This window comes from Bos mutus, chromosome 16 (genome assembly GCF_027580195.1).
Source record: "Bos mutus isolate GX-2022 chromosome 16, NWIPB_WYAK_1.1, whole genome shotgun sequence".
Lineage (NCBI taxonomy): Eukaryota > Metazoa > Chordata > Mammalia > Artiodactyla > Bovidae > Bos > Bos mutus.
Window position 1 is genome coordinate 31,840,183 of NC_091632.1, and position 16,120 is coordinate 31,856,302.

The window sequence follows — 16,120 nt, forward strand, 5'->3', positions numbered from 1 at the left end:
AACCTAGGCTCCTCACCAGACTCTGGGAGTCCTACTGGCCCAGGACTGGGGGAGGAAGGATGGTACCTCTATACACATAGGCTCTCTTCTCCTTGACACAAAGTGTGTCTCCTGAGCAAACAGGCTCTGTTTGGAGGTGAACAGAGGATGTTACACTCTACTCGGGGAAGGGAGAGGGCTGGGCTTTTATAGTTTCTAGAATACTCCAACACTTGGACTACTTCTACCTCCTTGGATCTCACAGAAGCTGGACTCTCATACAAACATCCTCAGCTTGGACTCTGCTATTTCCTCATTTTCACTGACATCACATGAAGTCTGTAAGTCAGTCCATCCTAACAACTTAACTTGTCTGACAACTCAGGGGGCCTTCTGAACCTTTCAACTGAGGGAATCTACCAATTATTCACAGCATGGATGTCACAACTTCCTCTCCCAAGCCCAGCCCTGAATCCACCAAGCTAAAATTTGGAAAAGAGCAGTGAACTTTACATTTCCTATGAAGCTTACTTGGGGTAGTGGGTAAAAAGTGCCGACACCCTTGCTCATCCAGTCTGTGTTCAGTAAACAGAGATGTTCGTGATTATCATTGTTACTAAGTCACTCCATGGAAGGTCATTAATAAAGGCTTTTGGTAGCCTAAGGAGTTAAAATGTCTAATTAAGTACAATCCAATTTAAGCTTACTTTATGCAAAGGCCACTTATATCCGTGGTAGAAATATGGTGAAAGGAATCCTTTGGAAGGATACCAAGGTAGAGAACACAATTCAAAACTCCTAGTCTTGGATTTCCCTGATATTTCAGGAGACAAGTGTCTGTCTGCCAAGGCAGATGACATGGATTTGATCCCTGGTTGGGGAGATTCCAGCCCAAGTGCCACAACTACTGAAACTTTTGTGCCTTAGAGCCTGTGCTCTGAGACAAGAGAAGCCACTGCAGTGAGAAGCCAGAGCACCCCAACAAAGAGTAGCCCCTGCTCACAGCAACTAGAGTGGTGCAGCAACGAAGACCCAGTGCAGCCAAAAATAAATTAATGAATGAATAAAATACAACCCCTAGCTTTCTTTGGTTGTTTTATAACTGAATTATTTGGCCATCTCAGTGAATGGAGGAAAGAAAGGCATGGAGACTTCTTGGGGGTAGAGAGAGAGTCTTGTTTTCTCTGCATCCTGAAACTGCAAAAAATCTCTGTGAGATGCAGCCCGGGGTGGGAGTCTTCCCTGTACATGGCAGATCCTTAATACATATATATGGAGAGAGAGCGTCTGAATTTTGTAGCGAAAGCTGTTGGTATTTGTGAACAAATGCACACTACAAGGAGAACAGAATTTTATTTTCTGGGGAATAGCATCACTTTGGTCAGAATTTTTGTTCAACTTCTCTAGTTTTGAAGAAATAGAATTATCAAAATTTACTTGGAAAAAAGCCCATAGGACTTTGGTTAGGCTACCAAGCCCCAAGGAAAATGGCTGGAGTAAATTGCCATCTAAGAGTAACTTCTGTGCATGCTGACCTGTATGTGTGTGCTACATCATTTCAGTCATGTCCAGCTCTTTGTGACCCTATGGACTGTGGCCCACTAGGCTCCTCTGTCTGTGAGATTCTCCAGGCAAGAATACTGGAGTGGGTTGTCATGCCCTCCAGGGATCTTCTCAACCCAGGATCGAAACCGGGTCTCTTTCATCTCCTATATTGACAAGAGGGTTCTTTGCCACTAGTGTCATGTGGGAAGAACCTAAAAGAAAATGCATATTGGTAGCAGCTGCCACCCTGTATATAATATATTGTTACCCTGATTATTTAACTTCTAAGCAGAGTACCTCATGTGAAATGCCAGACTGGATGAAGCACAAGCTGGAATTAAGATTGCTGGGAGAAATATCAATAACCTCAGATGTGCAGATGACACCATGCTTATGGTAGAAAGCAAAGAGGAAATAATGAGCCTCTTGATGAAGGTGAAAGAAGACAGCGAAAAAGCTTAAAATTTAACATTCAAAAAATGAAGATCTTGGCATCTAGTCCCATCACTTCATGGCAAATAGATGAGGAAACAAAGAAAACTGGTGGTTCAGTCAATAAGTCATGTCTGACTCTATCAACCCCCTGCACTGTAGCCTGCCAGGCTCCTCTGTCCATGGGATTCTCCAAGCAAGAATACTGGAGTGGCTTACCATTTCCTTTTTCAGGGGATCTTCCTGACCCAGAAACGGAACCCAGGTCTCCTGCATGGCAGGTAGATTCTTTACTTGCCTGCAGCTACGAGGGAAACCCATACTTTATTTCCTTGGGCTGCAAAATCACTGAGATGGTGACTGCAGCTATGAAAGTAAAAAAGCTTGCTTGGTCCTTGGAAGAAAAGCTATAACCAATCTAGACAGCATATTAAAAAGCATAGACATTACTTTGCTGACAAAGGTTCCTATAGTCAAAGCTATAGTTTTTCCAGTAGTCATGTATGGATGTGAGAGTTGGATCATAAAGAAGGCTGAGAACCGAAGAATTGATGCTTTCGAACTGTGGTGTTGGAGATGTTTGAGAGTCCCTTGGACTGCAAGGAGATCCAACCAGTCAATCCTAAAGGAAATCAACCCTGAATATTCACTGGAAAGACTGATGCTGAAGCTGAAGCTCCAATATTTTGGCCACCTGATGGGAAGAGCAGACTCCCTGAAAAAGACCCTAATGCTGGGAAAGAATGAAGGCAGGAGGGGAAGGAGATAACAGAGGATGACATGGTTGGATGGCATCACTGACTGGCTGGACATGCATTTGAGTAAGCTCCGGGAGTTGGTGATAGACAGGGAAGCCTGGCATGCTCCAGTCCATGGGGTGGCAAAGAGTCGGACACGACTGAGCAAATAAACAACAGCAAAAGCAAGCAGTTGCCATAAGAAGGACATGGTTAGGTGCAAGTTAACTAGTTTACTTACCTCCCCTTGGTAAGTTCTCAAACAGCCCATAGGACCCACCATCAGTGCCTCTCAGTCTTGGAAATGTCTGGTTTCCCAGGGCTCACAACTCTCCCTGCGCTCACATTCTCAGATTTAATCTTTTCATGTCAGTTTTCTCTGCTGATCCCATCTTTATGGAAAGAAACGCTCTCAAAGTTAACAGTTTCCTTTTTAATTTCTAAACCCCACCAAAAGTCTTTTAGTTTCCCTCCTCCTCAAGAGGGGGAAAAAAAAAAACCAGACAAAACTTATTTTATTCTGTTTGGGTCATTCAGAGTCCCTTTAGGAATGACCCCCTCCACACTGCCTAGACCACACCCTTGCTCCTTACTGTGATTTTGAGTCAGCTATTACAGAGAAGCCCTGACTTAATCCCAGAAGACCAAGCACATTTCCAATTGCATTTCCCTTTAATAGGTTCATGATCTGCTGTTTCCAGTGTAAAACAAAAGTCACAACTTGATGTTGCTGCTTAGTCGCTAAGCTGTGTCTGACTCTTTTGTGACCCCATGGACTATAGACCACCAAGCTCCTCTGTCCATGGGATTTTCCAAGAAAGAATACTGGCTTGCCATTTCTTTCTTCAGGGGATCCTCCCAACCCAGGGATGGAACCCGAGTCTCCTGCTTGGATTCTTTGCCACTGAGCCACCTGGGAAGCCTCAGTCAGTGACCCAATTAGAAGAACTCAATCAGTGTTCATAGAGTGAATCCATGGCTGAGACTTTGACTCTCCTCCCCCAGTGTATCCCTCCTGAGTGAATATCTGATTCAATTAATCCATCTGACTAAAGGCAAAGATCCAATCAGGATTTACCTAACGGACATTTGAAAATCTAATCAGGCATCACTTTCTGATTAGATAGTAGCAGTTGGACAGGGGGAAGATGTGATTAAAAAGGCCTATAAAAACCTGAGGAATCAAAGAAGAAGTCCAGAAACTTCTTTCTCTGGATTCGCTGCCTGTCTTCTCCAAGCTACTTGGTGGCTTCTGCACCAGATCTGACCTCTGAGCACCGTTCAACCCCAGCAGAGCTGGTAAGTTACAGACCTCAGCAAAAGACCCCTCATCTTACCTATGGTCAGCAGGTTTCCACTGGTGGTATGCAGCAATGGTGTCAGGGAGATTTCTTTCTTTTCAGATGTGTACATGTAAGGCTTTGGTTTTACCTCTAAGTGTAATTTTGCCTCAATCCCAAACATTTTGATATGTGCTTTCCTTTATATCATTTAAAAATATCTTAACCAACAAGATTTCCTTTTTTAATGAAAACGTCTAATTTTTTAATTAAATTGTTTTAATTGGAGGATAAACATTCATATTTTTGAAATTTTATTTCTTGACATTAAAAATATTCAGTTTGTGCAAATGGCATTCATTTAAGGAGTCTGTTTCATCTTTCTCAGCCTGTTAACTGTGGGAAATAAGGATGGAGGCTGTATTGGACTACATGATGCTCTTCTTCCCATAGTTTTAAGGCTGTAAGTGATTTCAGTATTTTCCCCCTAAAAGATGGATCCTAACCTTCAGTTCTTGGTACCACTTCCCACTGAAACATGATTAAGCAAAGCAGTGAATGGAAATGGATGGACCAGTGGTTGGGTTTCTTCCTTCTTGATCCTTAAGAAGTGCTTGTTCTGGTACCCATAAGGGCAGAGCTATGCCACTATGCCCACTAAGCCCAGAGTGAAATTTTGAAAAACTAAGGCTCTTCTCAATTGTCAGAGCAGAGACTTTATCTCTGAGTTGGTTCCTCTAAAGGGTGGGGAGACATATAAAGTGATATTCATGCTTACCTGAGAAAGATGCCTTCTTCTCTCCAAGTTCTTACAGGATTCCTTTAGGAGCAGATTCAGGATGAGTATCCGGAAACCCCTGAGACTCCTGAACCTGGCAAGAAAGAGCCTACTAACCGATGAGGCCTTGACCATTTCTACTCTGGAGCATCTGCCCATCGAGCTCTTCCCCCCACTCTTCATGGAAGCGTTCTGTGGAAGACACAGAAAGACCTTAAAGGCCTTGGTGCAAGCCTGGCCCTTTGTCCGCCTGCCTCTGGGGGGCCTGATGCAAATGCCTCATCTGCTAACGTTACAAGCAGTGCTCGATGGACTTGATGTCCTGCTCACACAGAAGGATCGTCCAAGGTGAGTCAGATGCAGGTAATCTGGTAGGATGTGAGCAATCCCAAACAGACAGCTGAAGACAGGAAAGTAGATGGCACATGGATGGGCCAGTGACTTCTGATGATGCCAATGAAGAAACACAGAGACTTGGCCATTGCTGAGCTCACTTTGGGAAATGCCTTCCAGCAGTGTAGGAGTGCCTAAGATGCAAGGAAATCTGAAAGTACAAGCCCCAGCCTCCCCCCAGGGATGTTTAAGGCCACTAGAAGTAGAAAGCTAAGGAAAATGGAAGAGGAAAAGAAGATGGAGGAAGGTGAAGCAGAGAGGGGAGAGGACAAGGCAGCACATGATGTTGGGAATTTGAAGTAAAAACTCATGTGGGAAGTCCGAGTGTTGCCTAAAGTTTGTGTGGATATTATTAAAACCATCACTGCCAACCTGTTGTTTCCCCACAGGAGGTGCAAACTGCGTGTGCTGGATTTAAGGAATACTGGCCAGGACTTCTGGAGAATGTGGTCTGGATCCAGCATCCATGTGTCCTCAAGCTTTTCAATGGCACCAGGGGCTGAGGACAGGCCGAGGACCGAGCAGCCCTTGGCTCCCTTCGAGGTGTTCATAGAACTTCACCTCAAGGAAAGGAGCATGGATGGATTTCTCACCTGCCTTATGAGATGGGTGGAGCAGAGGAAAGCGTCCATACACCTGTGCTGTAAGAAGCTGAGGATTCTTTCACTTTCCATGGATAAAATTATGAAGGTCCTGAGCATAGTGCAGCTGGACTGTATCCAGGAGGTATACGTGGATCGCACCTGGCATCTGTCCACCCTGGCCACATTTGCTCCTCTCCTGGGCCAGATGAGCAATTTACAGAAACTCCTCATCTCCCACATCCACATGCCTGATCCTGAGGAGCAGGAGGAAGAGCACATTGTCATAATTACTTCTCAGTTCCTAAGGCTGCACCACTTCCGGGATCTCCATCTGGAATCCCCCTTCTACCTCGAAGGCTGCCTGGACCAGATGCTCAGGTGAGTGTGCACCACTGACCGGGTAACAGTGAACCCAACACTAGAATATCAAATGCACCGTCCCCTTTGCTGCTCCATTGTGAACTGTGGTATCACATAACCACCCAAATCTAGGTAGGGGTCCAAACTGGGAGGAGGCTCTGGAAAGGGACACTGTGCTGGAAACTATAGACTAGGGGTTAGAATCTAGGGGATGGTTATTTGGTTTCTTCTTAGGAAGAGTTATCTTTTCTAGGTGACTTAGGATAATAGGTAAGGGCATTGAACACGGACAACTCCAACAGCCCTGAGCATTTCTAAACTGAAGCTCTGGGTTCTTCAGCTTTCTGACCAGGATGAGCCTATCTCAAATTCCCTGTCTGTAAAAGGATATTTTTTGCTCCAGATACGGTAAATAATATATTGGAAATGCATGATTCTGTAGATGATGGTAATAGGGCAGGTGTCAAAGGGATCATAAAAATTAGAAGCTGGTTTGCAGATAAAGCAGGGATATAAGTGAGCCCCACAGGCTGGCATTCTCAGTGGATGCTGTGGGATTTTGCCCAGGTTTGTCCTCTATGCAAGTCACCCAGGAGCCTCACCTGCCTGAGATGGATGTCTGGGGCCAAAGTGTGTTCAGAAGGAAGCCTGGGTAGGAAGCATTTTAAGTATATCTCTTACTATTAACTTTCAGCGATGTCCAATCTTGATTGAGACAAGATGTCAAGCTCTCCTCTGAGTTTGTTCTAGTCCATTCCATTATCTTCATTCCTCTTCATAAGGAAGCAGAGAACATTTTTTTCTGCTTGAGTAATGAGGAGAGAGAGGTTTTGAGACTCTATGTACTTGACCTGGTCACACAAAAAAGGTGAAATGACTGGCTGCAATGAGATTGGCCATTCTGAGTATTAATCCTTATCAGATGATCAGTTCAAATCTGGGCTTGGGCAGATCACTTGTCTCTCAACTTGCAATCAACTTCCACCTCAGTTTCCAATACCTAATTCCTCTCTTTCTCCCCAGGTGCCTGATGACCCCGTTGGACAACCTTGGGATTACTCGCTGCCTGCTTACAAATTCAGACCTGACCCATCTGTCTCAGAGTCCAAACATCAGTCAGCTAAAGGGCCTGGATCTGAGTGGGGTCACCATGACCTACTCTAGTCCTGAGCTCCTCCCAGCTCTGCTGGAGAAAGTTTCAGCCACCCTCCAGGAGCTGTACTTAGAGCAATGTGGTATCAGGGACTCCCACTTGGAATCCATTCTGCATATCTTGAGCCGCTGTTTCCAGCTCATGTCCTTCAGTCTGCATGGGAACCTCCTCTCCATGGCCATCCTGGAAAAGCTGCTGCGACACACCTCTGGGCTGCCCAGGTTAAGTCAAGAGCTATACCCTGTCCCTCAGGAAAGTTTCAGCTCTGATGGGATCCTCCAACCCAGGAGACTTTCCCAGTGTCAGACTGAACTGGTTGAGATCCTGGAGGACTTGGGACATCCCAGGACCATCTGCATTAGCTTCATGCCCCTGTCCACCCTGTGGAGATAACACATTCTATCATCCTGAGCCCATCATATACAGTGATAACACCCTTGCTTAGTCCATAGCATCAGTGGAAAGCTTTCTTCTGAGCACTTGGAAACTGAAATCTAGGACAAGACACATCATGAAAGGGAAATAAGCCATGGTTTCAGATATCTGCTCAATGTGAATGTGAAAAGGAAAGGTGATCCTGCAGGGAAGCAGGATTGCAGAGGGAAATACTGTCTCCTGGAATAGGAATGCTTGTAGAGTCAGAACTAAGAACCTACATTTCTTTAGGTGGATTTGAGCTTGAGATTCACATGTTGGAGTAATCCCTGGGAAGATGGCTGTAAAGAAATGGTCAGAAATAAAGAGTCCCTCATTGTAAATGGATTGCTGGTGTTCATGATGTATTTTTCCTGATTTTTCAGTTCATATCAGGGAAATCTCCAGACATTGATTAAAAAAAAAAAAAAAAGCACTGAGTTGTCTATGATCCCAAAACCTTACCATTCCCACCAGGTCTTTATTCAACCTGGTGCATCTCTTACCTCCTTGCTTACTTCTGGAGCTGTTCAGTGGGGTAATATACACACAGAGAAACAGACTCAGTGGCCAGTGAGCCACTCCAGTGCAGACCCCAGGCAGGCCTCTCACTGCTGACTCAGGCCATGACCCTGGACATGAGCAGCCCTCTTGGTTGTCCTGGTCCCTCCATAACTTTCAGTTACTGACCTCTTTGTGGGGGTGGAAAGGGTTTTACTGAAAGAGGCATGGCTCCCAATTCTGGAAGGGGTCATCCACACTGCAGATAAGCTAAACTTCTGAGCCTTGCTGACCTATTACCCATGGTGGATAATGATCCTTCTTGAATTAATCTATTGACCAGGGAAGTTACATAATTTCCTTTAGCAAAATACTAAAATCATAGAGGCATGTATCATGGTTTCAGTATTTCTATACCTCATCAAAAATTGTATTCTTTCAAGGATTACATTATATTAATGAGAAATTGTCTTTATCTCCATAAAACCCCCTGTCTCTCTCTATTACAGAAGTCTATAATAGCATGTTTTGACATCAGATGTTAGGTTGTGTAAGGAAACACCTGTGGGTGTATGTGACCTCCTTGCCTGTGGTAAGATACTGTATTTGTCAGGGTTCTCCTGAGTAACCACTAGGGGTATAACTGATTGTTGAGCAATGTGTCCATTAGAGGCACTACCCTCTGTTCAGTTGAGTTCCCTGTATCATTTATTCTCTGCCTTTCTTTTCTTCTTTTCCACATCCTTGAATTCCACCAACTAGATCCTATAAAACAATATATACTCTTGGAAAACATCTGTGTTTAAGTGCATCTGAGCATTTCAAACCAGTGTTTTCCAGGGTCACCTGTATATGTATTAGAGGAGATTTACTATGGGAATGGGTCTGCCTAGAGGCTGAGAAGTCTCTCAGTCTGCTGTCTATAAACTAGAGTACCAGCAAAGACAGAGGTTTATCTCAGACTGAGGATTAAGGCTGAGAACCAGGTAAGGTGATGATGTTACACTAAGTCTGGGGCCAAGATCTGAGAACTAAGGGAACTGCAGGGAGATTAAACCAGTCAATCCTAAAGGAAATCAGTCCTGAATATTCATTGGAAGGACTGATGCTGAAGCTGAAGCTCCAACACTTTGGCCATCCGATACGAAGAACCTGATGCTGGGAAAGATTGAAGGCAGGAGGAGAAGGGGATGACAGAGAATGAGATGGTTGGATGGCATCACCGACTCGATGGACATGAGTTTGAGCAAGCTCAGGGAGTTGGTGATGGACAGGGAGGCCTGGCATGCTGCAGTCCGTGGGGTTGCAAAGAGTGGTATGTGACTGAGCGACTGAACTGAACTGAGTGGCAGTATTGGTGACCTCCTCCAAAAGGGCTTATGCCACCGCTGCTGCTGCTGCTAAGTCACTTAGTCATGTCCGACTCTGTGCAACCCCATAGACGGCAGCCCACCAGGCTCCACCATCCCTGGGATTCTCCAGGCAAGAACACTGGAGCGGGTTACCATTTCCTTCTCCGATGTATGAAAGTGAAAAGTGAAAGTGAAGTTGCTCAGTCGTGTCCGACTCTTTGCGACACCATGGACTGCAGCCCACCAGGCTCCTCCATCCATGGGATTTTCCAGGCAAGAGTACTGGATTGGGGTGCCATCGCCTTTTCTGGGGCTTATGCCAGGACTGTTTAATTCAGTGCCCATAACCCCATGGCAGCCACTGTCAACGCACGCCTCCAATAGAGATTGCTGGATACTCACAAGCAGGTCTGGATCAGTCTCTTATGGAGTCACTTCTCCTTTCTCCTGGGTCAGGGTGGGCACAAGGTTTTGTTTGTGCCCTCCAGGCTGTAGATTGTCTGTTCAGTGGCTCTATGGTGGGGCTCATATGCCCTGTCTCCCAGATCTGCTACAGACAGAGCTCCTGTCCCCATGATAGGTTACTGCTGACCCGTGCTGCTGCAGGAGGCATTCAGACACTCAAAGGCAGGTCTGTCTCAGTCTCTAGTGTGATCCCTGGGTCCTGGTGCACACAAGCTTTTGTTTGAGCCCTCCTAGCATCTCTGGCGGGTATGGGGTTTTATTCTAAGTGTGGTTTCACCCCTCTGGGCTTAAGTCAGGACTTCTCTGAAAAAGTTGGCTTAAAATCATAATAAGGAGTAAGAGTAGGGGGCTTCCCTGGTGGCTCAGTGGTAAAGAATCCACCTGCCAAAGTAGAGACTCGGGTTCAATCTCTGATCTGGGAAGTTCGAACATGCCCCAGAGTAACTAAGCCTGAACTTGTGCTCAAGAGCCTGGAATCCTCAACTATTTAAGTCTGTGCAAACATTATTGTGGTTTTTTTTTTAATTAATTTTTTAATTTTAATTGGAGGCTAATTACTTTACAATATTGTATTGGTTTTGCCATACATCAACATGAATCCACCACAGGTGTACATGTGTTCCCCATCCTGAACCCCCCTCCCACCTCCTTCCCCATACCATCCCTCTATTGTGGTTTTGAACCATGAATTTTAGATCATTATGTGCTTTGCCGTGCATAGTTGCTCAGTGGTATCTGACTCTTTGCAACCCAATGGACTGTAGCTTGCCAAGCTCCTCTGTCCATGGAGATTCCCCAGGCAAGAATACTGGAGTGGATTGCCATGCCCTCCTCTAGGGGATCTTCCCAAACCAGGGATCACACCCAGGTCTCTCACATTGTAGGTGGATTCTTTTACTTGTGAGCTACCAGATCATTATATGTAGGCTCAAACACATCTTTATTTATCAAGGTAGGAACCATTACAATCAACACATTTTTGCCAATAAGTTTGTTTATTCTTGTAGTGTAAAAATCCATGCTTCAGAATTCAATGAACTCTTAGAAAGCATTTTATGCCTCCTGCTGGTTGTGGAAGCATTTTCCCTGAAAAATATTGTCAAGATACTTGAAGAAGTGGTATTTGTTTGGTGAGAGGTCAGGTAAATATGGTGGATAAGGCAAAATTTTGTAGCCCAATATGTTCAATTTTTGAAGCGTTGATTGTGTGATCTGCAGTCAAATGTCATTGTGGAGAAGAATTAGCCCATTCTGTTGATGAACACCAGCTGTAGTCATTGCAGTTTTCAGTTCATTTCATTGATTTATTGAGCATACCTTTTAGATGTAATGGTTTTCCCAGGATCCAGAAAGCTGTAGTGGACCAGATGGGAAACAGACCACCAAACAGTGATCATGATCTTTTTGGGTGCAAGTTTGCCTTTGGGGAGAGATTTGGAGCTTCTTCTTGGTCTGACCACTGACCTGGTCATTGTCAGTTGTTGTATAAAATCCACTTTTCATCACAGGTCACAATCTGATTGAGAAATAGTTCATTGTTGTGGCATAGAATAAGAGAAGAAGGCACTTCAAAAAGAATTTTTTGATTTTCTGTCAGTTCATGAGGCACCCACTTATGGAGCTTATTCACCTTTCCAATTTGCTTTAGATATCCAATGACAATAGAATGGTGGACATTGAGTTCTTTGGCAACTTTTCCTTTAATTGAACTGAACTGAACTGAAGCCCAGAGGACCAAGCACATCCCCAGTTGCATTTGTCTTCCTCCCTTTAACAGACTCATGATCTGCTATATTTCTGATGTACAACCTAACTAACAGTTTGATACAGATAGTTTATATTGTTTCCTTCGGGAATGACATCACAGTGTTTTTGCAACTGCTTTAATTGTGGGACATTTTCATTACATTAAGGAGAGTGGCTGCGCTTTGCTGGAGCAGCCGTGAAGAGATACCCCACGTCCATGGTAAGAGAAACCCAAGTAAGATGGTAGGTGTTGCAAGAGAGCATCTGAGGGCAGACACACTGAAACCATAATCACAGAAAACTAGTCAATCTAATCACACTAGGACCACAGCCTTGTCTAACTCAATGAAACTAAGCCATGCCTGTGGGGCCACCCAAGATGGGCGGGTCATGGTGGAGAGGTCTGACAGAATGTGGTTCACTGGAGAAGGGAATGGCAAACCACTTCAGTATTCTTGTCTTGAGAACCCCATGAACAGTACGAAAGGCAAAATGAAAAGATAATGAAAGAGGAACTCCTCAGGTCAGTAGGTGCCCAATATGCTACTGGAGATCAGTGGAGAAATAACTCCAGAAAGAATGAAGGGACGGAGCCAAAGTAAAAACAATACCCAGTTGTGGATGTGACTGGTGATAGAAGCAAGGTCTGATGCTGTAAAGAGCAATATTGCATAGGAACCTGGAATGTCAGGTCCATGAATCAAGGCAAATTGGAAGTGGTCAAACAGGAGATGGCAAGGGTGAACGTCGACATTCTAGGAATCAGCAAACTAAAATGGACTGGAATGGGTGAATTTAACTCAGATGACCATTATATCTACTACTGTGGGCAGGAATGGAGTAGCCACCATGGTCAACAAAAGAGTCCGAAATGCAGTACTTGGATGCAATCTCAAAAACGACAGAATGACCTCTGTTCGTTTCCAAGGCAAACCATTCAATATCACAGTAATCCAAGTCTATGCCCCAACCAGTAACGTTGAAGAAGCTGAAGTTGAATGGTTGGTTCTATGAAGACCTATAAGATCTTTTAGAACTAATACCCAAAAAGATGTCCTTTTCATTATAGGGGACTGGAATGCAAAAGTAGGAAGTCAAGAAACACCTGGAATAACAGGCAAATTTGGCCTTGGAATACGGAATGAAGCAGGGCAAAGACTAATAGAGTTTTGCCAAGAAAATGCACTGGTCATAGCAAACACCCTCTTCCAACAACACAAGAGAAGACTCTACACATGGACATCACCAGATGGTCAACACTGAAATTAGACTGATTATATTCTTTGCAGCCAAAGATGGAGAAGCTCTATACAGTCAGCAAAAACAAGACCAGGAGCTGACTGTGGCTCAGATCATGAACTACTTATTGCCAAATTCAGACTGAAATTGAAGAAAGTAGGGAAAACCACTAGACCATTCAGATATGACCTAAATCAAATCCCTTATGATTATACAATGGAAGTGAGAAATAGATTTAAGGGCCTAGATCTGATAGATAGAGTGTCTGATGAACTATGGACGGAGGTTCATGACACTGTACAGAAGACAGGGATCAAGACCATCCCCATGGAAAAGAAATGCAAAAAAGCAAAATGGCTGTCTGAGGAGGCCTTACAAATAGCTGTGAAAAGAAGAGAAGCAAAAAAGCAAAGGAGAAAAGGAATGATATAAGCATCTCAATGCAGAGTTCCAAAGAATAGCAAGAAGAGATAAGAAAGCCTTCCTCAGTGATCAATGCAAAGAAATAGAGGGAAACAACAGAATGTGAAAGACTAGAGATCTCTTCAAGAAAATTAGAGATACAAGGGAATATTTCATGCAAAGATGGGCTCGATAAAGGACAGAAATGGTATGGACTTAACAGAAGCAGAAGATATTAAGAAGAGGTGGCAAGAATACACAGAAGAACTGTACAAAAAAAATTTTCACGACCCAGATAATCATGATGGTGTGATCACTGACCTAGAGCCAGACATCCTGGAATGTGAAGTCAAGTGGGCCTTAGAAAGCATCACTACGAACAAAGCTAGTGGAGGTGATGGCATTCCAGGTGAGCTCTTTCAAATCCTGAAAGATGATGCTGTGAAAGTGCTGCCCTCAATATGCCAGCAATTTGGAAAACTCAGCAGTGGCCACAGGACTGGAAAAGGTCAGTGTTCATTCCAATCCCAAAGAATGCTCAAACTACCGCACAATTGCACTCATCTCACAAGCTAGTAAAGTAATGCTCAAAATTCTCCAAGCCAGGCTTCAGCACTATGTGAACCGTGAACTTCCTGATGTTCAAGCTGGTTTTAGAAAAGGCAGAGGAACCAGAGATCAAATTGCCAACATCCGCTGGATCATCAGAAAAGCAAGAGAGTTCCAGAAAAACATCTATTTCTGCTTTATTGACTGTGCCAAAGCCTTTGACTGTGTGGATCACAATAAACTGTGGAAAATTCTTCAAGAGATGGGAATACCAGACCACCTGACCTGCCTCTTGAGAAACCTATATGCAGGTCAGGAAGCAACAGTTAGAACTGGACATGGAACAACAGACTGGTTCCAAATAGGAAAAGGAGTACATCAAGGCTGTATATTGTTACCCTGCTTATTTAAGTTACATGCAGAGTACATCATGAAAAACGCTGGGCTGAAGCACAAGCTGGAATCAAGATTGCTGGGAGAAATATCAATAACCTCAGATATGCAGATGACACCACCCTTATGGCAGAAAGTGAAGAGGAACTCAAAAGCCTCTTGATGAAAGTGAAAGAGGAGAGTGAAAAATTGGCTTAAAGCTCAACATTCAGAAAACGAAGATCATGGCATCCAGTCCCATCACTTCATGGGAAATAGATGGGGAAACAGTGGAAACAATGTCAGACTTTATTTTTGGGGGCTCCAAAATCACTGCAGATGGTGACTGCAGCTATGAAATTAAAAGACGCTTACTCCTTGGAAGAAAAGTTATGACCAACCTAGATAGCATATTGAAAAGCAGAGACATTACTTTGCCCACAAAGGTCTGTCTAGTCAAGGCTATGGTTTTTCCAGTGGTCATGTATAGATGTGAGAGTTGGACTGTGAAGAAAGCTGAGCGCCGAAGAATTGATGCTTTTGAACTGTGGTGTTGGAGAAAACTCTTGAGAGTCCCTTGGACTACAAAGAGATCCAACCAGTCCATTCTGAAGGAGATCGGCCCTGGGTGTTCTTTGGAAGGAATGATGCTGAAGCTGAAATCCAGTACTTTGGCCACCTCATGCGAAGAGTTGACTCATTGGAAAGTCTCTGATGCTGGGAGGGATTGGGGGCAGGAGGAGAAGGGGACGACAGAGGATGAGATGGCTGGATGGCATCACTGACTCGATGGATGTGAGTCTGAATGAACTCCGGGAGTTGGTGGTGGACAGGGAGGCCTGGCATGCTGCGATTCATGGGGTCATAAAAAGTCAGACACGACTGAGCGACTGAACTGAACTTGATTATACTGATCTATCAAAAGATTCCAAAGCAATGGGCTTTCAAATTTTGTTTTAATTTCCAATCTCAGGAAACATTAATGGCTTCCCTGTCTCACACCCATGGTTATAACTGACCCTATTGTGTGTGGAGGGTGTGTGTGTGCCATGCTTAGTCATGTCCGACTCTTTGTGACCTTATGGAGAGTAGCCTACAAGGCTCCATTGTCCTTGGGATTTCCCAGGCAAGAATACTGGAGTGGGTTCTCATTTTCTTCTCCAAGAGATCTTCCCAACCCAGGGATGGAACCCGGGTTTCTAAGATCTCCTGCTTGGCAAATTCTTTACCACTGCACCACCTGGGCATCCTCCGTCAATGACCCTATTAGTTAAACCCAATCAGTGTTCCTGGAATGAATCGATGATTGAGTCTTTGACACCCCTCCCCCCATGTATCCCTCCTGAATGAATATCTGATTCAATCAATTCATCTGATTATAGGCAAAGATCCAATCAGGATTTACCTGACGGACATTCAGAAATCTAATCAGTCATCACGTTCCCTATTGGATGGTAGTAGTTGGGTAGGGGAAGACATAATTAGAAAGGCCTATAAAAAGCTGAAGCATCAAAGAAGAGGTGCAGAAACTTCTTCCTCTGGAGTCACTGCCTGGCTTCTCCACCAGATCCGACCTCTGAGTACCCTGCCAACTACTGCAAAGCTGGTAAGTTACAGACCTCAGCAAAGGGCATGTGTGTTAAGTCACTTCCAACTAAGTCAGTGTCCAACTCTTTGAGATGCTATGGACTGTAGCCCACCAGGCATCTCTGTTCATGGGATTCTCCAAGCAAGAATACTGGAGTGGCTTGCCATGCCCTCCTTCAGATGATCTTCCCAACCCAGGGATCAAACCTCAGTCTCTTATGTCTCCTCATTGACAGGTGAGTTCTTTACCGC

At 44.4% G+C, this 16,120-nt stretch overlaps 1 protein-coding gene across 1 annotated transcript; it reads left to right on the forward strand.

Moving 5' to 3' along the window:
* Positions 1-4,812: 4,812 nt before the first annotated feature.
* On the forward strand, positions 4,813-7,634 carry LOC102270444 (PRAME family member 8-like). The gene is made up of 3 exons (XM_005889794.2): positions 4,813-5,099; positions 5,534-6,106; positions 7,112-7,634. Exons 1-3 carry the CDS (start codon positions 4,813-4,815, stop codon positions 7,632-7,634), a joined length of 1,383 nt encoding a protein of 460 aa, XP_005889856.2.
* Positions 7,635-16,120: the final 8,486 nt, after the last annotated feature.